At 38.9% G+C, this 22,405-nt stretch overlaps 1 protein-coding gene across 3 annotated transcripts in view; it reads left to right on the forward strand.

Annotated features, from left to right (window-relative positions):
- RNASEH2B (ribonuclease H2 subunit B) overlaps positions 1–22,405 on the forward strand; it is a 69,197-nt gene that overhangs the window by 19,010 nt on the left and 27,782 nt on the right. For all 3 annotated transcript variants that reach the window (XM_045796871.2, XM_045796869.2, XM_045796867.2), the window contains exons 2-5: positions 5,495–5,566; positions 7,375–7,482; positions 10,216–10,292; positions 14,391–14,505. In XM_045796871.2, the coding sequence (XP_045652827.1) occupies positions 5,495–5,566; positions 7,375–7,482; positions 10,216–10,292; positions 14,391–14,505 (372 nt within the window). The remainder of the gene's footprint in view (positions 1–5,494; positions 5,567–7,374; positions 7,483–10,215; positions 10,293–14,390; positions 14,506–22,405) is intronic.

The following is a 22,405-nucleotide window of genomic DNA, read 5'->3' on the forward strand; positions in this document are numbered from 1 at the left end:
AAAGTATATTTCAGAGAAGCCTGGCATTTGCAGCAGAACACATTAATGTCAGTATTTATTTGTACTTAGTAATTCCAAAGTTCTTACAGTTTGACATTATAGGCTATAGCTAATCCTCTGGATTTAGTGCTCTTCCTGGGAAAAATGGAAACACTGCTTGCCTTGTATAGTTGTTAAAAATATATATTTTAGACTTTTGGTGTTTATAAATTTTAATTATTTTAAGTGCTGGAAGAATGGGAAGGCTGAAGGAGACCTGGCAAAAATCACTAGAACCAGAAATTTCTACTGAAAAAAAGGAAACAAAAAAATCAATAATGATTCACCAAGTTAAAGCTGAAAGTTTTTCTGTAGTACTGAAGTAAAATGGTGTATTGCTGAAAGAGAGAGAGGTCACCTTTTCTGTGCCTTGAAACATAATGGAGACAGCGATGCTGGAATAGTGAACGGCAGGGTGAGGGAGCGAAAACCACAACCTGTCTTAGTTTTGTGGAAAAGTTTTTAACAGTGCTAAACTTTATCCTTCACATTTTTATAAGTTGCAGAAAGGAAAGTCTTAAAAGATTCTTAAAATTAAATCTGTATGGTTCCGTTTATATAACATTCTCAAGATCACAAAACTAGAGAGACGGAGAACAGATTAGCAGTGGCCAGGGGTTGGAGACGAGGCAGAGGGCTCTATGAGCTTTTACCCAGTGCATCCTGAAGCTCTGTATTTGTGAGCGTAGACATTTAGGATTATTTCCTCTTGAGCCCTTTATCATTATGAAATCACATGACCTTTTTAAAAAAAAATTTACTTTTTTTTTTAATTCCGGTATAATTAACATACATATGTTAGTTTCAGGTGTACAATACAGTGATCCCACAATCCCACGCATTCCTCAGTACTCATCACGATGAGTGTCCTCTTAATCCTCTTCACCTGTTTCACCCATCCCCCCCTACCACCCCGCTGGCAACCCCCAGTTCTCTGTAGTTAAGAATCTGTTTTATTGTTTGTTTCTTTTCTTTCTTTATTCATTTGTCTTGTTTATTAAATTCCAAATATGAGTGAAATCATATGGAAAACAGTATGGAAGCTCCCCCCAAAAATTAAAGCTAGAATTACCATATGATCCAGTAATTTGACTACTGGGTATTTACTCAAAGAAATGAAAACACTAATTTGAAAAGATATATGCACTCCTGTGTTTGTTGCAGCATCATTTACAATAGCCAAGATATGGAAGCAATCCAAGTGTCCATCAAAGATGAGTGGATACAGAAGAGGTGGTATATGAATATACAATGGAATATTACTCAGTCATAGAAAAGAACGAAATCGCCGTTTGCAGCAACGTGGACAGAGCTAGATGTTGTAGTGCTAAGTGCAATAAGTCAGTCAGTGAGATGACCTTCTTTATTGCTGGTAATGTTCAATGTCTGTTATTAACAGAGCCATTGCATCTTTCTTTTAGTGTTAGCGTGAAAAGGGTGATGTATCTTCTTCCTTCTTTTTTTTTTTAATATTTTATTTATTTATGTGACAGAGAGACAGCCAGCGAGAGAGGGAACACAAGCAGGGGGAGTGGGAGAGGAAGAAGCAGGCTCCCAGTGGAGGAGCCCGATGTGGGACTCGATCCCGGAATGCTAGGATCACGCCCTGAGCCGAAGGCAGACGCTTTAACGACTGCGCTACCCAGGCGCCCCCTTCTTCCTTCCTTTTAATCTACTTGCATCTTTCAAGTGTGTTTCTATAGGCAGCATATAGTATTACCTACTTTTTTTAAATAATTTTTTATTATATTATGTTAGTCGCCATACAGTACATCCCTAGTTTTTGATGTAAAGTTCCATGATTCATTACTTGCGTATAACACCCAGTGCACCATGCAATACGTGCCCTCCTTAATACCCATCACCAGCCTGTCCCATTCCCCCACCCCCCTCCCCTCTGAAGCCCTCAGTTTGTTTCCCAGAGTCCATAGTCTCTCGTGGTTCATTCCCCCTTCTGTTTACCCCCCCTTCATTCTTCCCTTCCTTCTCCTACTGATCTGCCTGCTATTTCTTATGTTCCATAAATGAGTAAAACCATATACTTGTCTTTCTCTGCTTGACTTATTTCGCTTAGCATTATCTCCTCCAGTCCCGTCCATGTTGCAGCAAATGTTGAGAAATCGTTCTTTTTGATAGCTGAGTAATATTCCATTGTATATATGGACCACATCTTCTCAATCCAGTCATCTGTTGAAGGGCATCTTGGCTCCTTCCACGATTTAGCTAATGTGGACAATTACCTACTTTTTTAACCAGTCTGAAAATTTCTGCCTTTGAATTAGAGTGTACAGACATTTACATTGGGTGTGATTATTGATAGGGTTAGGTTTGAGTCTGTCATCTTGCTGTTTGTTTTCTATTTGTCTCATCTGTCCTTTGTAACTTCTTTTATTCCCCTTCTGCCTTTTTTTTGGATTGAGTATTTTTTTATGATTCTATTTCATCTCCTATGTTGTCTTATTAGTGACGGCATTTTTTGTTAATTTTAGTGGCCACTTTGGGGTTGATTGCACAGGTACATTGATCCTACCTACCTTCAGATGATGTCACGCCCCTCCACATATGGCAGAAGAAAATCACAATATTATGAAACATATAGTAGTATGCTTTCCTTTCCCCCGTCCTGGCCTTCATGCTGTTGTTGTCATGTATTTTACTTATATGTATGTTGTAAACCCCACACTAACTTGTTATTTTTGTTTAGTCAGTGATCTTTAAAGAGACTTAAGCAATAGAAAAAAACTTCTTATTGATTTACGCCTGCAGTCGCCACTCTCAGTGCTCCTCGTGTCTTTGTTTAGGTTCGTATTTTCATCTGGTATCCTAGCCCTTCTGCCGGGACTTCCTTTAGCACTCCTTGTAGTGTGGGTCTGCTGGTGGTTATCGCTCTGAGCTCTTGCATGTCTGAAAAAGACTATTTGTCACCTTTATTTTTTCAAGGGTAATTTCTCTGGGATCGTCATGTTGTCTGTCAGTACTTGAAAGAGGTCTTCTGGCTTGATTCCAATGAAGAAATTTGCTGTCATTTTTAGTTTTGTTCCTCTGTACATAATGTGTCTTCTTTAACTGTCTGCTTTTAAGATCTGTCTTTATTACTGGTTTTGAACTATTGATTATGATGTATAGTTTATTCCTATTTCCTGTGTTTTGGCTTTATGAACTTCTTGGATGTGTAGGTTTATTGTTTTCATCAGATTTGAAAATATTTAGCCATAATTTCTTCAAATATTTTTTCCATTCCCACATCCTCTCTTTCAGAACTCCAGTGACACATGTATTATTAGGATGTTTGAAGTTGTCCCACAGTTCACTGATGTCTATTTTTCATTCTTTTTTCTCTGTGTTTTCATTTCCCATAGTTTCTATTGCTATGTCTTCAGTTCATCAATCTTTTCTTCAGCCATTAATCCCATCTAGTGTATTTTTCATTTCAATTTGGGTCTTTTAAGAAAACTTCTGTGTCTCTACTTAATTTTTTGTGCGTGAGAAATACACAAATGCTCCTGCTTTTTCAGTCTAACATCTGTGTCTAATACCAGGACCCCTCTCTCAATAATTGGTTTCTTCATTTTTCTCATTATGGAGCATATTTTTCTGCTTCTTTGAATGCCCAGTAATGTTCTATTAGATGCCAGACATTGTGAATGTTACCTTTTTGACCGATTAGTAGTTTTGTATTCCTATAAATAATCTTGAGCTTCATCCTGGGGCACAGTGAAGGTGCTCAGAAACAGTTGGATCCTTTTAGGTCTTGCTTTTTAAAATTAGTCTGTTGGTACCACTGCAACATTCAGGCTAGGGCTATTTGTGGCCTGCTGAGGCAAGACCCTGTTGAGTCCTCTGCATCGGGAGGCTTTCCTGTCTGTCTGGAGTTCCCAGCCCTGCATGAACGTGAGGTGCTCTCCCCTCTAATCTCCTGGCCCTCAGGTAGTTTCATCGTCTGCATGCATTGATCCGTCCTCGGTTGGATACTCAAGCAGTACCCTTTGCACATCTCTGGGGTTTTCTTTCTTTGTAGCTCTCTCCTTTCCTGTACGCCGCCCAGTGAACTGTAGCCATGGTGCCTCTAGAACGCTCAGCTGCATCTCTTCAGTGCAGGGAGTCTGCCAGGCTTCACCTGGGGCCATCTGTCCTGCGCTGCGGATGAAAACTCTCTCACGGCAGTAAGCGGAGTCATTCGTAGAGTTCACCTCAATTGTTGCCCATCTCTCAGGGATCACTGTCCTGCATGGCTCAATGCCCAGTGTCTTGAACACGGTTGTTTCATATGTTTTGTTGTTGTTGTTGGTGGTGGTGGTGGTTTTAAGTGGGAGGATAAATAAAATTCCTGTTACTCCATTTAGTTGCAAGTGGAAATCTCAAAATTAGGGCTTATTTTTAATTTTATATATTTAATGTTCCTCTTATTTTAAGAAGAAAGTTGTATTATCCATTTATGAGTAAGCCTATTTCTAATCATGCTTGCTGTATTTAAGCTTATGAAAATCTGAAGTGGGGTAAAGGGAGTGGGGGCCCCAAAAAATAGAAACAATAAAGTGCCACTCCTTACCCCAAAGCTCTCTGATTTGCTCTTTGGTAGGTTGTTGCTAAGCTAGATTATTAGAGCCCCTTTGTTCCTTTTGGAGCGTCTCTAAATTAGTTCTATGAATGTGCGTTCAGAATGTATGGAAGATGTTATGGAGTGGTCGTCGTCTTTGCGTTTTGATCTACAGCATTAAAACTTGGACAATAAAATATTGTAGAGGAAATATAGTGAGAGAACTTACTTCAATAGATATTAAAATGTATTTTAAAGCTATAATAATCAAAATATTGAAAGTAGTAATGCTAATATAGACACAGATTACTAGACCAAAATAGAATTTCCATAGGCAGACTTATAAATGTAGTTTAGACATTTAGCATAAAGGAATTATTTCAATCATGGGTCATTCAGAAGATAGCATTGGTACAACTGGACAGTTCATTGAAAAACAAATAAAAGTTGAATCTCCTCTCCATATCTCATACCCAAATATATTTCAGATAGATTAAAGATACAACATTATTTGGAGAAAATATAGGTGATTCATAGGCTTGAGGAAGAGAAGGCCTTTCTAAGTATGACACAGAGGGTACAACCATATTGGAGTTAGAGAGTTTACCAAGAAAAATCATATAAACAGGGGCGCCTGGGTGGCGCAGTTGTTAAACGTCTGCCTTCGGCTCAGGGCGTGATCCCGGTGCTCTGGGATCGAGCCCCACATCAGGCTCCTCCGCTAGGAGCCTGCTTCTTCCTCTCCCACTCCCCCTGCTTGTGTTCCCTCTCTCGCTGGCTGTCTCTCTGTGTCAAATAAATAAATAAAATCTTTAAAAAAAATCATATAAACAGAAGGGGAAAAAACAGATTAAAGTAAATAAGGTGAGCAACAAAGTAAATGTCTTTTAATTTTATAAACTCATTGTTTCTTTTCAGAATATTTAAAAGATGCTTCAAAGAAGATGAAAAGTGGGCTTATGTTTGTAAAATTGGTTAACCCATGTTCAGGTAAGCTTTCACCCCCTTCTCCTCCAATAACAGTACCTTTAATGTTTTTAAACATCGCTGCCGAAAAGCGTATGTGCGTACTTTTGTCCTTTTGTGCTTCCTTAATAGCTTTTAAAGGTCAAATGGCATTACTGGGTGACAAAAGCAAGCTTGACCTGAACATTTTTTATTTCTTCTTCTAATTTAAATCCATAGAACTGTTCACTCAGAAATGTATGCAAGACAGAAAGTGGTGTGTTTGGTTTCCCTCTGAAAGCAGACTAATTTACTTTAAGCCAACTCTTCTTAGAGTAGTTATCCAACATTAGTGTCCACTTATATTCATTTTATGTTGTAAAGTAAAATAAACAGCCGGAGTAAAAAAGAAAAAACAAGATTTTTACTTGACATGCCAAGATTTTGAGTGTTTTCATTTTTAGCGGTACTTCCCTTATTTCGTTCTGACCAAAAGGCAGTATATTTATTCCCAGTCAAGAGGTGATTTTTTTATATTAAAAGCATTGTATACAGAGATATGTATTTTATTGCAACTAATTTCATTTTAACTTTATATTCAGTGCATTTTGTTTTCTAATTTTTAGGTAAAAATACTAAAATATACCATAAATACATAGTAATATTGATATTCATCTCTATATGGGATTACTTTTTCGTTAATTTATTTCACAAGATTTATGTTATAAGGTTGTTATTAATTTTACAAGATTTTGAGTAGGCATCTGATAGTAGCAAATTAGAGCATTGTGTTGTTGGGTACCATATTGAATGGTAAAAGCAAGGGAAAGCCAATGGATTGTGCCTTGTTATTGTTGTTGGTGGAAAGACATAAATAGAAGCCACAAGAAAGGCAAAAATTCCTGGCTTCTTCCAGTTTCCTTTTCCTCAAAATGGAATTGAATTTGAATTGAAAATTCATATTATCTGGAACTTCTAATTATACATAAGACTAAGTTGAGGCAAACAGATATTTTCAGGAGAAGTCTTAGGTAGCAGTAAAGATTGTAAAGCATTTAATGAAAGTAAAAGTACACAAAAAACTCAGGCTTCTTGTAAAATTTCTGTTTTATCTAAATGTCTGTAAACCACAGAGGAACAAACGTTTGCATTTACTACTTTGTGGAAAAATAAAGGCTAACATTTGCTGAGCATTTACTATGAGCCGAGTACTGTTTTAGGAACTTTACATGTGTTCAGCCTTTCTAATCCTTACAAAAACCCGTGAGGTAGGTTCACTATTGCTCCCATTTTACAGATATGGAAACAGAGGCACAGAAAGGTTTAAATAACTTCCCCAAGGGCACACTCCCAACTTGTGGTACACATAGATTCAAACTCAGGGCCCTTGATAGTGCTGTGGTTAGAAAAACATTTCATGCATTGAAGGGCCCTTGCCTTTCTCACTTAGAGCTGGCCCTTGGGGTCCGTAGGCCCCGTCCCTATCTTGGGCCGTCTGTGTGGGGAGCCACAGACCAGCTCAGTTCGTCTAGCTGAAGCGTTAGGTTTAGGTAGTTTAAAAATGGTTTTCCCCTTGAGAACTATTGGAGGATTCAGTGAGAGGTTTTGTAGCAGTTAAGATGAATGATTTGTGCTTTTTTATTTATGGGTTTAAGTTCAGTGAGGATTATAGAGCTGGAAAACAAGCGTCTGTATATAATAGCTATAAACTTGCCTTGGAGTCAGTCTGTATAGAATTTATCTATGTATGTTTATGTCCGTATTAGGAACATTCCTCAGAACTATTGGACAGTCTTTTGATTTTGTGTGTGTGTGTGAAAACTTACAAATAAAAAACAGATTTGTCTTCACAGGGGAAGGAACCATTTACTTGTTCAATATGTGTCTACAGCAGCTGTTTGAAATAAAAGTTTTCAAGGAAAAACACCATTCTTGGTTTATAAATCAATCAGTCCAATCAGGTAAGTGACTAGTGTATATATTTCCATTAACTAAACACATACTCTGGCTTTTCCATCCTTCATGCATGGGGCTACAGGCCTGTCTGCCCAGTTTGGATTCTGGTCCATGCCTTAGCCTTCCTTGGTATCAGAACAGGGTTTAATCAAGTGGAAAGGAAAGATAATTTGAGTAAGTTTAAATCAATATCTACGTATCTTAGATAGTAGGAAAATTTAAACTAATAACTCTGCTTTGTCTCCTAAAACACAGATGCACCCTTAGTCAGAAATTAGGTGATCTTTCTAACACAGGAGCGTACATTGTGTGAACTGGGAATTCTTTGTTCTTCTCTTAGACACTTTTGAAGATCTTCAAGTTTTGACAACTTCTTTCTTTGCAAATGGATACTGATGTTGCTTCTAAAATAAAATAGAATAGAACAAAGATTTTTTAATGCTTTGTCATATAAATTACTACTGCCCCCACCCCTGCACACCCCCAACACACACACCCAACATCAAAGTTCTGATTCGTTTAATGTTCCTCTAATTTGGCGGCTGTGTTGACTTAGAAGGAAAAAGGAGACCACATATTCTGATGGTTCAAGGAGTCGGGAAGGTGAGGGGGAGTCAGGGATAGGTGAGGCATTATATATTCCTGTTTTCTTTCTACCTGTTTTCTCATTGTTTTCAGAGTATTTTCTATTTCTTTATAAGCCCTCTGCTTTCTGTTGACTGTGTATGTCTCCACTTAGTGCCAGTGTAGAAAGGCCACTTTGTTTTTCTTCTAAGACGTTCCAGAACAAGAGTTTATTGCTGGTGATAAATTTCATGTACCTATGTGCATGAGAATATTTGAAATGGCTTTCAGTTGCCAAAATGCAATGGCAGACTGTGTATATAGTCTGGCAGGTGGAAAGTATATATTCCCTTTTATTGTCGTTGCTATGCTTATTCGTTTGGCAATATATGAGAGTTCTAACTTCTAACGTAATACACTTGCAATTGGGTTTAGCTAGAGAGACACAGTAATATCCAGATGCAACTGGGAAATATTGGGAGGCAGTGATTGATCACCTCTCCTAAGGACTGTCTGAGCTGGTACTTGCTTTTTTTTTTTTTTTTTCTTTTTAATAGACCTTATTTATTCGAGTAGCTTTAGGTTCATAGCAAAAGTGTCTGCTTTTTTCATCATTGTCTTCTTTTTAAACTTAGCCTTGAAGAAAGAGCTGCTGTTAAGAATAGCCACCAGGATATTGTTTTCAGACCTAGAAACCTGTTTCTAATTTCTGACTATCATGGATGCCTCATATAAAATGAGCTTAGAGCTTCTGATAGGTTGTTTTCATAAAAGCTTCTCTTCTACTTTAAAAAAAATAATCAGCTAATGTCATAATGTGAAATTACTTTCTCAAATTTTTTTATTGACTATGACAATGAATCATATATATAATTTAGGGTTGGAATTTCTTGCTGATTACATAGGTTGCTCCGTTAAGGAATAAAAGTAAGTACATATGTTTCCCGAAACCAAAATAAGTATAAAGATAAAGCAATTGTTTATTGTTCCATTTGATGAGATACCTCTTCTGCTTCACTTCCATGGAGGAAGGAGTCTGGGATGCTTGGAGGGGCTGTGATAGAGGAAAGAAGAGTTGCGAATAGGTACGCTAGTTTGTCTGATTTGCCTTTTTTTCCTTTAGCCTGGATAGTACCATTAATCTTACTTCAGAGTTTCCTATTTCTTATGCTCAGTCTTATTAGACTCCTTTCGTCTTGCCTTTTCCTTAGGGAGTAGGAAGATAGGATAAGGTCTGGAGAGGGTAGGGTCTCAGGTGGGGAACCACCTTCTGAGCTTGGATCACCGGCAGTTCCATAGAAGGAGCTATGTATGGAGAGAATAATATTGCTTGCCCATGGCTTCATCTTCAAAGGCATAAGAAATTACATTTACTCCAGCTTTGCAGATAAATATATACATACAGGTCTCCTAATGTTTGCCTGGTTCACATTCTCTCAGTATTTCCCCCAAGTCTTGCCCTTTTTGGGGGTGGTGGGAGGACCTCTGTTAAAAATTATTTCTAAATATTCCATATTTTATTTATTCATTCATCCTTCAGTGGACACTTAGATTGTTTCCATCCCTTGGGTATTGGAAATAGTGCTGCAATAAACATCAAGGGTGCATAGATCTTTTTGAATTTTAAAGATCTTCTTTATTTATTTGAGAGAGAGCACAAGTTGCGTATAGGGAAAAGCAGACTCCCCGCTGAGCAGGGAGCCCGATGTGGGACTCGATCCCAGGGCCCTGGGATCGTGACCTGAGCCAAAGACACACACTTAACTGACTGAGCCACCCAGGTGCCCCCCAAAAACAGACTCTTAAATACAGAGAGCAAACTGGTGGTTGCCAGAGGGAAGGTGGGGGTGGCCGAAGTAGATAAAGGAGATTAAAAGGTCCAGACTTACAGCTGTAAAATAAATAAGTCACAGAAATGAAAAGTACAGCTTAGAGAATATAGTCACTAAGATCGTAATAACATTGTTCGGTGACGGGTGGTGACTACACTTACTGTAGCACATGCTGCCGTTGGAAAGAGTTGTGTAGCATCTTGTTTCTGTGTAAGAAGTGCTTCTGAATTTGGAATTTAACGTATATTTTTCAAGGAATGGTTTCCACACTGGGATTAAGATGACATAACTAAGTTGTCTTTCCAAGACGTTTAATTCCTTTTGTTCTCTTTTAATCTGCAGGAGGACTTCTCCACTTTGCCACACCCATGGACCCTCTATTTCTGCTTCTCCACTACCTCAGAAAGGCTGATAAAGAGGTGAGCTGCCCTATTTGGGACTTTAACAGCGAAGGAACAGAGTAGATGGCTTTTTGTTTGGTCTTCTCTCTCTCCTTTTAATGACCCAAATGTAGTTTCCCCGCTATGCAGATGTAACTTAATTTGATTCAGATCGGTAGAGTTGGTCTAGAACACCTGTATCACGTGTGCTGGGATGGATTAGACCACCGACAGGCCTGAGAACCAGCACTAATCTCTGACTAGTTTACCTGTGCCTTCTGAGAATGGCCTAGCCCTCTATGCCGCATGCCTTACTTGTTTGACAAAAAGCCTAATGATGAAAATTTTATCATTAAGTACTCATTTGTTTTGAAATACAGTACAAATGTTAAGAAACTGACCTTGGGCCTTAAGAGAGGAAAGAAGACTTATTTTCTTTCATTTTCTTCTTTCTGAGAGACTGTTAAATAGGTAAACCGAGATGTGCCTAGTAAAAGCTCATTAAGGGGGAAACTGTACCTAAGACTTAAGGAATCCCAGTTAGATGAAATTTACCCTGCCAATACAAAGACAGAGTTCATTAACGGTAATAGTTTCAGCCAGAGATTCTAAAACATTTTGGTTTCAGGATACCTTTACACTCCTGAAAATGTTTAAGGATCCCCAAAAGCTTTTTGTTCCTGTGGGTTTTAGCTATCAATATTTACTACATTAGAAACTAAAACTGAGAAAATTAAAAATAGTTTTATTTTTATTTATTTTGAAATAAAAATAATGAACCCATTACATGTTAACATAAATAACATGTTTTTAATGAAACAACAAAATTCAGTGAAGAGTGTGGCGCTGTTTTTCATTTTTGCAAATCTTGTGGATGTCTGGCTGAGTAGAAGACATCTAGATTCTCGTATCTGTTTCTGCATTCCGTCTATTTCCATGTATTATTGCTGCGGAAGTATATGAGGAATATGCAGCCTCACCCACATATGTAGTCATCGAAGGGAGGAACAGTAGAATGGCTCTTTCGGACAATTGCGGGTATTCTCCTTTGATACTACTCTAAAAATCAACAAGGGGTAGTGGGTTCTTAAAAATTAGTTACAGTGTGGAATCTGAAACCCTGTTGATGAATTTCCCATGTTTTCTTTACATGAAAATCCACTGGGCTGTTTTGCACGGAAAATGGATTTTTCACCCATGTATGACTTTGTAATACTATGCATTGGTCATTTGGAAAATATCGTTTCACTGATTTCTGCAGATATTCCAAATGTTGACACATCTCATTTCTGTCTTCCTCTCTCTCTGTCCTTTGTTAATATCACCACTGATCTCATCAGAAAACTATATGTTGGGAAGCTGTCCTAGCAGCAGATACAACTTTTCTACAATTCTAATTTTTGCTTGGAAGTTAAAATTATATCATTGGCCACAAGTACTGTCAGTCTTTTCCTTGAAGTGACACGTTCACTTCTTTTATGTTCTGCCAAATACCCAAGTCTGAACAGCCCTAGTCTGTAACGGTTTTTTCGGTTAACAGTGGTATCCCACAAAAAGTGATTATTTCTGCTCTGGACTCAGTGACACAGGCGCTTTTCCTTGAGGTGATTACCTCACCTGGGTAGCGGCAGAAGGGGCTTCAGCATCACGTTTAATGCACAGAATAGTTAAAAGATTTGCACTCAGGGTCAAGGTTTAACTAAATTGAATTGCTTTTTACTCCTCGATCAAGGATATCCTTAAGTGACACTGGCTTCTTTTTTTAACTGTCCTGCGTGGCAGTGAGGAGCACAGCAGTAGGACAGGTTGGTGGCATGGCCATGACGGGCGCTAAGGAGCCTGCCCGCCTTGGCCGGGCAACTGTCGACACAGTGAAAATGCAGGTAGCATCTTAGCATTATTGTGAAACTAGTTTTGAGCTTCTGGACCCCCTGAAAGGGTGTTAGAGACTCCCAGGGATCTACCAACCACAGTTTGAAAATCTGCGAATTAACAATTTTAAGGAATAAGTGTTATTTAAACTGCTGAGAAGAATCTGGGTTTTCATACTCTTATGTTGGCTTATAGTTTAAATGTTTATGAGCTCATCTTATTCAGCCCTTAGGCCAAATTTCCAAAACTTCCATATGGTAGGTGTATCAGTTTAATTTGCTATAAAAACTGAAAGCAATAAAACGGACTTCAAACTGTAAGTCATGCTTTTTCCGGATGCAGCTTAGCTTCTTTTAGTCCCCTCCTTTCCTACATCCTCTGTCCGTTAGTGTGGATTGGGAAGTTTTATTCCTTACTTCATTCCTGGTGCTCATTATCTGGAAGCTACCATGGAGCCAGCGTATTTAAGGTGTATGAGCGGCAGGGCTAGTAAGTCCTCGTCTCTAATGGATGGGAACGGTCTGGTCACCACCAGAAGCAAGGATCTGGTAGTCTTCCCTTGAATACTTCAGTCGGCTCCCATTTGTTTTCTGGGATACATTAACAGAGAGAAAGTCACCCACCAGCTTTAGCGCCTGTAAGGATGCGCATTGAAAGCCCCTCCCCCATGTTGTGGGGCTGTCCCGCTGTGCCCCACTGAGACCGTGACCGTGACCGCTGTGAATTAACCCTCTTCCTGGCCCTCCGGGAGTCCTGAGGGCGCTGTGGCTGGTTCTGTCGACAGACACAGAATGAAGCAGAAATCCTGCTCAAAGTGGTCGTTGGCTTTCACTGTAAACCGTCTTACTTTTTCTTCTCAAATACTTGAAATGCCCTATAAAATAACTCATGAGACATTTAGGTATTTCCTTCCCTGCATTTTAGACATGATCTTTTCCTTTTGAGTTAAAGAATATTGGCATGTACTTTTGAAATGTTGACCTAGTCTTTTTTAATCATAAGATTTAACATCAGAAAAATTCTTCTTTCTGGCTATCCCAACTGTTACTAACTTTATATTCAAAGCAAGTCGCTTATTGCATTTCCTTTTTGAGTATATATGATAAAGAAAGTGAGAATGAAACATTAATTATGAAATTATTATATCATAACTGTGTGGCAGCCCATATTATATATCTAGAGTATTGTTTTAAATTGCTAAATATTTAAAATATTTGTGGACCGTGGAAGAATATAGATTAAGGTAGATATCTAAAGACAATAAGACTTAGAATTATTCTTACTATCTGAAAGAAAAAGACAGCATTGAAATTGAGGTATTAACAGAAAGTATGACGAGCTTTCACAAACGCTACTGAATGAATGAGATTTCACCCTTCAAACCAAAGAAAGCTGCATAGAAAGAAAACTGATTGGACGGTTTGTCTTCAAATGGAGTTGTCGCTAAAACAGAAAAGCAGAGTGAGCTAGAAGTGGGACATGGGCAGAACCATACATTTTTTATAAAGTCCGGTATCTCCAAGTCAGGGGACTAATCATTTAGACAGACTTCGCCCCTCCACGCTCTTGCACAGTTAAGTAAAAATAACCTGATGCAGAAGAAGAATGTTCGGAATCCCGGCCCGTTGGCCACCAGCCTCATACGCTCTGTGGATGAGCCTAATCTACGTGTGCAGCTCCCGGTACGTACCGCTCGGCTGTCTTTCCTTTTATCGCGGGCTGCATTGGGAAGCTCTGTCAGACAGCCCCGGCAGGAGCAGGTTCATCTCGGTGATTTTCTCCTTGCTGTAGTTTTCTTTCTTCAGCCCCGGGGTAAGCATAGGGAGGGAGCCGTTTGCTCTGCCTGTGGTCTGAGCTTATTCCTACATGATGGTCAGGACTCCTGCCCTGTGACCTCAGCTGGTTCTTGTTCACACTGAATGGGTTGGACCAGCCCAGTGCAATCTCTACCCTCTCCACAGGCTTCCATGGCTTCCTTCTAGTGCTCTTCCAGAACTTTTCCCCCCTGTTTCATCCAGGGACTGTACTTTTGATATGGGTGGTGTATGCTGGTTGGAACCCCAGTTCTTTCCAGAGCTTCCTAGAGGGAGCTGAGAGTCAGTTCTGGAGCCTATCCTAGTTTAGGGGTTCCTTAGGTGAAACAAGCGACTTTGAACTTAGTTTAAAGCTCCAGCTATGAGATGGTGTATCTTTTTCTCTTTTCTATAATGTGTGAGTTTGCTGACTGGAGTGCTTGCATTCTGACTGAATGAAGTCTTTTTTCAGGGAAAGTTCCAGCCCCTTGATCAAGTTGTGGTGGATGACATGTTTCCAAATTGCATCTTGTTGCTGAAACTTCCTGATCTTGAGAAGTTACTTCGACATGTGACAGAGGAGAAAGGTAGAGTATGTGGCCTTTGAAATCAGGCTTATGGCTGTTGGAAAGGTTGGGCACCTGCCCCACCGAATGAATGTAAGGCTTGTTCTATGTCAGTCAGAGGGGAAGCTGTCGTTCAGACCTCCTCCATTGCATTGGATTGTTCAGTCTTGGAAATTCTAACCGTGGAGTACAGTGGCCTGTCTCCCACAGGGCCAGGAATCACGAGACTTGGGCTTTGGTCTTGGTTCTTCTCTGAACTAGTCCGTGACTTCAGTTAAGTTCCTTGACTGGTTTCTGCCTCAGATTTCTCATTGTAAAATTACATAAAGCCTATACCTTCATTGAATCAAGAAGTGTTTATTGAGTGCCTACTAAGAAGCATATGTTGAGCACTAGAGTTAAACTAGTTATAAATAAGACATTATCCTTTCCCTCATTAAGCTTTGAGTCTACTGGGGACAAATGCAAATAGGGCAATGACAGCAGAAAGTAATAGAAGTGAACTCCTGGTTTTCTGGGGATGCACAGGACCAGGTTTATAACCTGGCGGGTGGGGAGTGCGGGTAGTTGGCTATGGTGTTGCTCTCCTGGGGGAAATGACCTCTAAGTGGAGCCCTGAAGGATAAGTCTGAGTAGCAGCATAACGGAGGCATGGGTATATGGGAAAGTTGGTCATGTGTAGGAAGCTCTAAGGAGTTCAGGTTAGCCAGATTATAGGATGCCAGGGATGCCTTTAGGTTGGTAAGGAAGGAAAGGGGTGGGAATGCAGGGCAAGGGGTTCAGATGATGAAGGGCCTTGTGAGCGTCTGAATTTGTCCAATGGTAGTGGACTGTCAGCAGCGTCTGAGCAGGACAGAGCAATAATGTGAAAAACCTATTGGAGAATTTAAGGCTGGGTTGACCAAGGCTGCTGCAGTGGTCTAGGCAGGAACGATGGTAGCTTGAGCTTAGCACCTGGAACTAGCAGAAAGCAGACCCGAGAGGTAGAAGCAGCCTCATTTGGTGTTGGGTGGTGTCAAGAAGAAGGAGGTGTCAAGGATGACTGTTGGGTTGTGCCTTGACCTGCAGTGAGCGTGGCCTCCTGGAGACACGGGTGGGAGGAGCAGGCTGGGGGTACTGAAGAGAGGATTCATTTGAATTCGGAGAGAAGGAAGTGAGGCGGTGTATGAGAGTATGTCTTGTTAAGTTAGAAACACTATATAAATTTAGCATCTGTGTATCCAAAAGGTCATCCAAATAGTTTCAAGGTTACTATGGACATAGAGTGTGGGAACCAAAACAACAGGCTGATGAGCTGTGGTTGTTCTTGGTCGGTTTGGCAGTTGTGACAGCTCTGAGCCCGAGAAACTAGTGGCTCCAAGAAGTGTAAGCTTACAGTGGGAAAGGGGAGAGCCTCACTGATTGCATTTTACATTTCACACCCTTGGCAGGCTTAGAGCTCCATTTTGGATGTGGTATGTGGCACCAAGGTTTTATCGAAACAGTCCCATTGAGACATCCCCTGATGCTGAGCTTGGAGGAGATAACAATCTTTTTGTGGGTGAACAAATGAATTAGCTCATAGCCATTTCTGAAAGCTTAAATAATGAAGAATAAGCACAAGTCATTTTAATTGTACCAAGCTAATGTAAATTGAAAATGCAATTAATTCATTATCCCAAATGCTTACATGAGCTGTATAAAGAACAGTTGTCTTAAACCGAAACCCAGAAACCCAGATTCAAAACAGTGATAATGCACTGGCATTTGTTAGCTTACAGCCTGCGTTTCAGAGCAAGAGCTTCCCTCTCTCTCATTCCCTCCTTCTTTCACACGGAACCCCTGACCATTGATTAAATCATTATCTGAACTACCCTCCTAATCTCTTTCACTCCTCAACATCGCCTAACTGTTGGAAGTTCTGCTGTAATAGAAAGTGCATGCCCTACACTTAACTTGTTTGACCAGCTCTAAATAAGCCTCAATACTGTGAATTTCTCTTTGGATCTTCATGGGAAAAGATGTCTATCTCAGTATGCTGTCTTTGTATACAGAACTGACAAAAAGAAAATATTTCACATATTTGTATTCTGGGTTAAGGGGTAAAGGAAGTAATGTGAGATTGTTTATCTGTATTTTGATGAAGAGGCCTTTTTGAGGATGAAGCATATTTAAGAGATATAAGAGATCCTACAATTTCTTTTTTTTCTTGTTTTTAAAATTTTTGGTTTTGTTTTTAAACCTTCCATTATTTTAAGATTTATAGAATGTCATTTATTAGGGGAAGAATTTGATTATGAAGAAACTGTCAAGACTTTTAGAGAGAATTGCATACATCTTTTACTGTATGAAATTTAATCTGAATTATCACTTTATGTTTTGCCTTACTATCATTAAAAAAAGAAAGAAAGAAAAATTTGGGGCAGCCTAGAGTGTTTAGAAACCTGGACTACATGTAGGCTGATAATATATCTGCTTTGAAAATGAAAGTATGTGGGCCAGTAAAACAATTTTTTTAATTTAAGAAAATTAAAGATACAAAAAATTCAGATAAAAAAACTGCAAATATTATTTGTACTCAACCCAATAATCAACAAATGTTAATATTTTATTATATTTGCTTCATCTCTTTTTGGGGAAAGAATTTCTTTAAGAACAGTCTGGTAATCTGATCTCAGGATCTGATGGCTTGCAAGGAAAATTAAAAGTATATTTGCTATATAGTTTTGAAGAAATCATTTAAACTTTTCAGCATCCTCAGTCTGTAAGATGAAGAGTTTGAAGGGTTGACGAAAATATCTACCATCTAATGAGAAATTATTATGTATCACCTGTATTTTACATACGTTATTGTATCCTTACAGTAATTCCTTTTCGTTATTGTTACAACCTTCATTTTTACAAATGAGGAGACCGAGGCTCAAAGAGATGAAGTTACTGGACTAGCGTCACAGAAGTAGAAGTGGGGGAACCAGAGCTGGAACCCGTGACTAACAGCCAGGCTTTCCCTTCCTTCTTGCAACTGTGTAACACTTCCAGAACACTCGGTTAGAATTGTTAGGTGATATCTCACGTAGAGATAGAAACTTATTAAAAAAACAATCCTTGTATAACCCGTCTTCATAATTTCCCTTTGGGAGGCAGAAAGACAGAGACAGAAAAGAAGACAGAGAACTAGGATAACGTCAGGAGAAGACGAGTTTCTCATCCTGGCAGTGAGCTTTCTGTTCTCAGGCACCCATTCCCCTCTTTCAGCGATTGCCTTGGGTCCCAGCTGCTTATTCAAATTTAGCTTACTGTCCATATATAAGTTAGTGTTTGGTTCTGCTCCGTATTTTATTGCTAGGATTTTCCAAATAAGAAACAAAGCGGCAGCCTAAGGAGTGGTCAGGTGGTATCCATGAGAGGGAGCAAAGATAAAGAAGAGAGCTGATTGTCTTTAATGTCCATTCTCTCCATAGGCACTCTGCAGGTAGAGCAAAACCTGAAACACTCAGATTCTCCAGCCAGCTGTTTTGATATTAGACTCCAGATGCTGTCTCAAAAGTCTGTGACATGAAAGATCTGGTTAAGCCTGCTAGGTTTATGAGAACCTCCCCCTACCCACCTCGTCCCTGCGAGTAAACCCAGCCATGGTTGTTTATATCCCCAGCGATGATGGCGGTGACCTTAGTTAGCACTGCCTGCTTTATTAGTGAAGGAAATGATGTGTCTCTGTTTGCTAGCTCTGGGGCTCAGTACGTTTCCTGCCAAAGAAGCTCACATTCAGTGGACGGATGACAGGGGAAAGGCCTAATAAACGGTTATGAACTTCATCTTGAGTGTAGCACTGTTTCGTATTGCAAGCCAAAGCTGCACTAGGCTGTCCGATGTGATTAACAGGAAGAGCCAGGAGAACTTACCTGATTAAAATACCCCAAGTGCAGTTGCCAAGTTTCTATCCCCAGGAGGCAGGAAAAAAAAGAGACCATATGAGTTTCTGTTATGGAAAACATTGAGAAAGTAGATGTGAAAATGTGCTCTAGGCAGTTTGCTCAATAATACATCAGGGAAATTTAGGATTGTGAGCCGATTACCCAATTGCTGAACATGTTATTTAATTGTGGACTCACTTTTATTCCATCTTTATTTTGTAAACCCAGTCTTTCCAGATGTTTGAGACCAGTTTTATAGGCACCAGACACATTACAGAAAGAAACCTTTCCAGCATATGTACATATTGTCTAACTCACCAACTCTTGCAAATATTAAATTTAAGACACGAACAAATATGTTATGGTATTTTTCATAATTTTGGGTAATCTGTGGCCTTCATGAATATTTTGAACCCCCTATGAAAATTTGTAAATTTCAAATTTAAACAGTAGATTATGCACTTGTTCCTTTTGTAGCATTCTGGGATATCCGAGTTGGATATTTCTTATTGATCATCTTGTCCAGGGAGTGTTCAATCTGAAATAAATCGATAATTAAAAACTTCCTAGAAAAAAATCTCTAGGCCCAATTAGCATCACTGGTGAATTCTGCCATACTTTAAGAAGAAATAATACTCAAATAATGATATACTTACTCAAACACTTTCAGAAATTAGATAAGGAAGGAATATTTCCCAACTAATTTTAAGAAACCAGAATTATTCCATTACCAAAGTCAAAATTTTATTTATTTTAAAAAGAAAATCAGGCCAATATCCCTTATGATCATAGACTGAAAAATTCCTAATAAAATATTAGCAAATCAAATATATAAAAAGGGTAACATTTTAACCAAGTGGGATTTATCTCAGGAATGCAAAGTTGGTTGAACATTAGAAAATCAATCTGCATAATTCACTATATTTACACATGACAAAAGAAAAACCGTGTGACCATCTCAATAGATGCAGAAAAAAATCATTTGACAAAATTCAGTCATAATATAAATTCTCAACAAATTAGAATAGAAGGGAGCTTCCTCAGTCTGGTAAAGGGTGTCTGTGACAAACCTCAGCTAACATTATACTTCACTGTAAAACACTGAACACAATTTTCCCCTATGATTGGGTACCTGTCTGCTTTGACCGCTTCTATTCACCATTGTAGTGGGAGTCCTAACAGTTTCAGTAAAACAAGAAAAAGATAAATGGTATACAGATTGGAAATAAATAGTGAACCCATCTTTATTCATAAACAATATGGACATGTATGTAGAAAGTCCAAATGAATCTATAAAAAAATAATTGCTGTAACTAGTAAATAGGATACAAAGTCAATTTACAAAAAATGAATTGTATTTCTGTATACTAGCAGTGAACAATTGGACAATGGAATAAAAACATATTCAGAATATCATCAAAGATCATGAAGTTCTAGAAATAAATATAACACAGTGTGTGCAAGACCAGTACACTGGATTTTACAAAACATTGCTGAGAAATTAAAGAATTAAATAAATAGAGAGATATACCATATTCATGAATTTGAAGATTCAATATTATTAAGATGTCCATTCTCTCCAAATTGATCGTGGATTTAATGTAATGTCTATCAGCCTTTTCTGGGGGGGGGGTTGGGAGGGAAGAAAATAAGCTGATTCTAGAATTAATATGAATTTGCAGAAGACCTGCAATAACGAGAACAATTTTGAAAAAGAACAAAGTTGGAGAACTTACACAATCTGATTTCAAGACTTACTCTAGAGCTGTAATAATCAAGAAAGTGTGGCATTGGTATAAGGATAAATATATAGATAATGGAACAGAATAGAGAGTTTAGAAGTGGACCCACACTTATATAGTCAATTGAATTTTTTTCAACGGTGTCAAGATAATTCAGTGGGGGAAAAGATAGTCTTTTCAACAAATGATCTGGAAAAATTGGATATTCATATGAAAAACAATGTTAACCCTCACTTCACAGTCATACGGAAGAATTACTCAAAATGGATCACTAATTTACATGCAGAAGTGGAAACGACTGAACTTCTAAAACAAAAGATAAAACATAAGAAAACTTTTGGGACCGTGGGGATAGGCAAGGATTTCTTAGGACACAAAACCCACTATCCATAAAAAAAATTATAAATGTAACCATAAATTACATTTCATCAAAATTAATATCTTCTGTTTTTTCAAAGACACTATTAAGCCACAGTTTGAAGAAAATGTTTACATGGTGTATCTGATAAAAGATATGTATCTCGCATATATAAAGAGTTCTCTTAACACGGTAATAAGATGATATACATACAGCTCAGTAAGCAAATCAGCACAAAGTTTGAGCAGACACTTAGCAAGAGAAGATTTATAAACAGCCCATAGGCACATGAAAACAGGTTCAATATCATTAGTCACCAGGGAAATGTAAATTAAAACCACAAGGAAATATCATTAGTATTCACTAGAGTGGCTTGAAATAAAAAAGAAAAACAATAAGTTGAGGAACTACTGGAACTCACCTACCTGGCTGGTGGAAGCAGAGAATAGTATAACCACTTGACAATTCCTTATGACTCAGTAATTCTACTCCTAAGGATTTACCCAAGACTTAGGAAAACACATCTCCATGCAAAGACTTGTACGATAATATTCAGAGCAGCCTTTTGTTTAGGGTGACAGTTATGACCGTATGTATACATTTGTTTGAACTCCTCAAATTGTACACTTAAAATGGGTATATTAACCATATGAACATTATTCGTAAATAAAGTAAAGGTGATTTTTAAAAAAAAAAACGGAAGTAGTTACTGATCCATGAGAAGCTAAGCCTCCTCATTTCTGACATGGTATGTTTTGTTTGTTTGATGGTTTTATTTTGTTTTTTCATCTTCTACGGCCCCCACAAGGGGATGCTGGAATCCAGTGACAGAATGTGGAAAGCAAGGCAGGAGTAAGCGATGGCTTTGAAATCCGAGCCTGGTTGACCAGGAGGATGGTTTGGGAGGAAGATGAACAGTCTGTCTTTAGGCACAGAGCCTCAGCTCAGGGCTTTGGGCTTCCTGGTTGGGGTTGTTTGGTCTTCTTGAAACAAAATGAACTCACCCCCAGAGAAAGGTACAGCTGGCCTTGGAGCAGGAGGAATCAAAGCCAAAAAAAAAAAAAAAATCAGAGGAAAAGTCATCAGAGACATAGAAGAACCAAGAGGAAAAGTTTTTGTAGAATCGTGAAGAAGTTTTTCCCACAAAGAACAGGGTTAAAAGTACTGAGAAGGGTGAAGACCTAACTGATCTCGATAAAATGAAACCAGCCCCACAGCTCTGAAGTCAGCTAGAGTAGGAATCTGGTACCCTGCTTACTGGCCCGGTGACTTTGGATGATGTAGTTCCCTTCACTTGAACCCAGTCGTTTAAGGAGGGGACAGACCGTGGTTTCCACCTGAGATTCATTCGAACATCTGTGAGACATGTATATAAAGAACTTACACAGGCTTGAAGATACATCAGTTTCTGATGCTATTATCATTAGCAAGTTGTCATTTAATCTTTTTTTAAAGTAATATTAAGTATTTGTTATGTGTCAGGGGCTGTGCTTTCGGCTTTGTGTGGATCACCTCATTTAACCGGTGACACCGTGCCCTGGGTGCATCGGAGCCCAGGCAGTATGGCTCAGAGCCTGTGGTCTCCCCTTCTGGTGACAGAGCATCTTCAAGAGGATTAAGGAAGGGCCTGCAAGGGGCTCAGGGAGTGTGAGAGAGGAAGGAAACTGTGGCACATTGTAGAATGTTCTTTCAAGAAATGTGGATCTTAGAGGAAAGAGAGGAGTGAGTAGCAGAGTCTAGGCAGGAATTCTTAGGAGAGACCTCTACACTGACCTTCTTCGGAGATTTCTCTCCGGCAATGAGCGCGGCTTCTGTACAAGTCTCAGCCCACGCAGCAGTGGACATTTATTGACTGACTGCTGTAATGCTCTTAGAATTCCCCTGATTTTTGTACATCGGTGGGATGCTGTCTCCAGGGAAGCTGAGTC

The sequence above is a fragment of the Ursus americanus genome, chromosome 10, assembly GCF_024610735.1.
Source record: "Ursus americanus isolate L20-20 chromosome 10, mUrsAme1.1.p, whole genome shotgun sequence".
Classification (NCBI taxonomy): Eukaryota; Metazoa; Chordata; class Mammalia; order Carnivora; family Ursidae; genus Ursus; species Ursus americanus.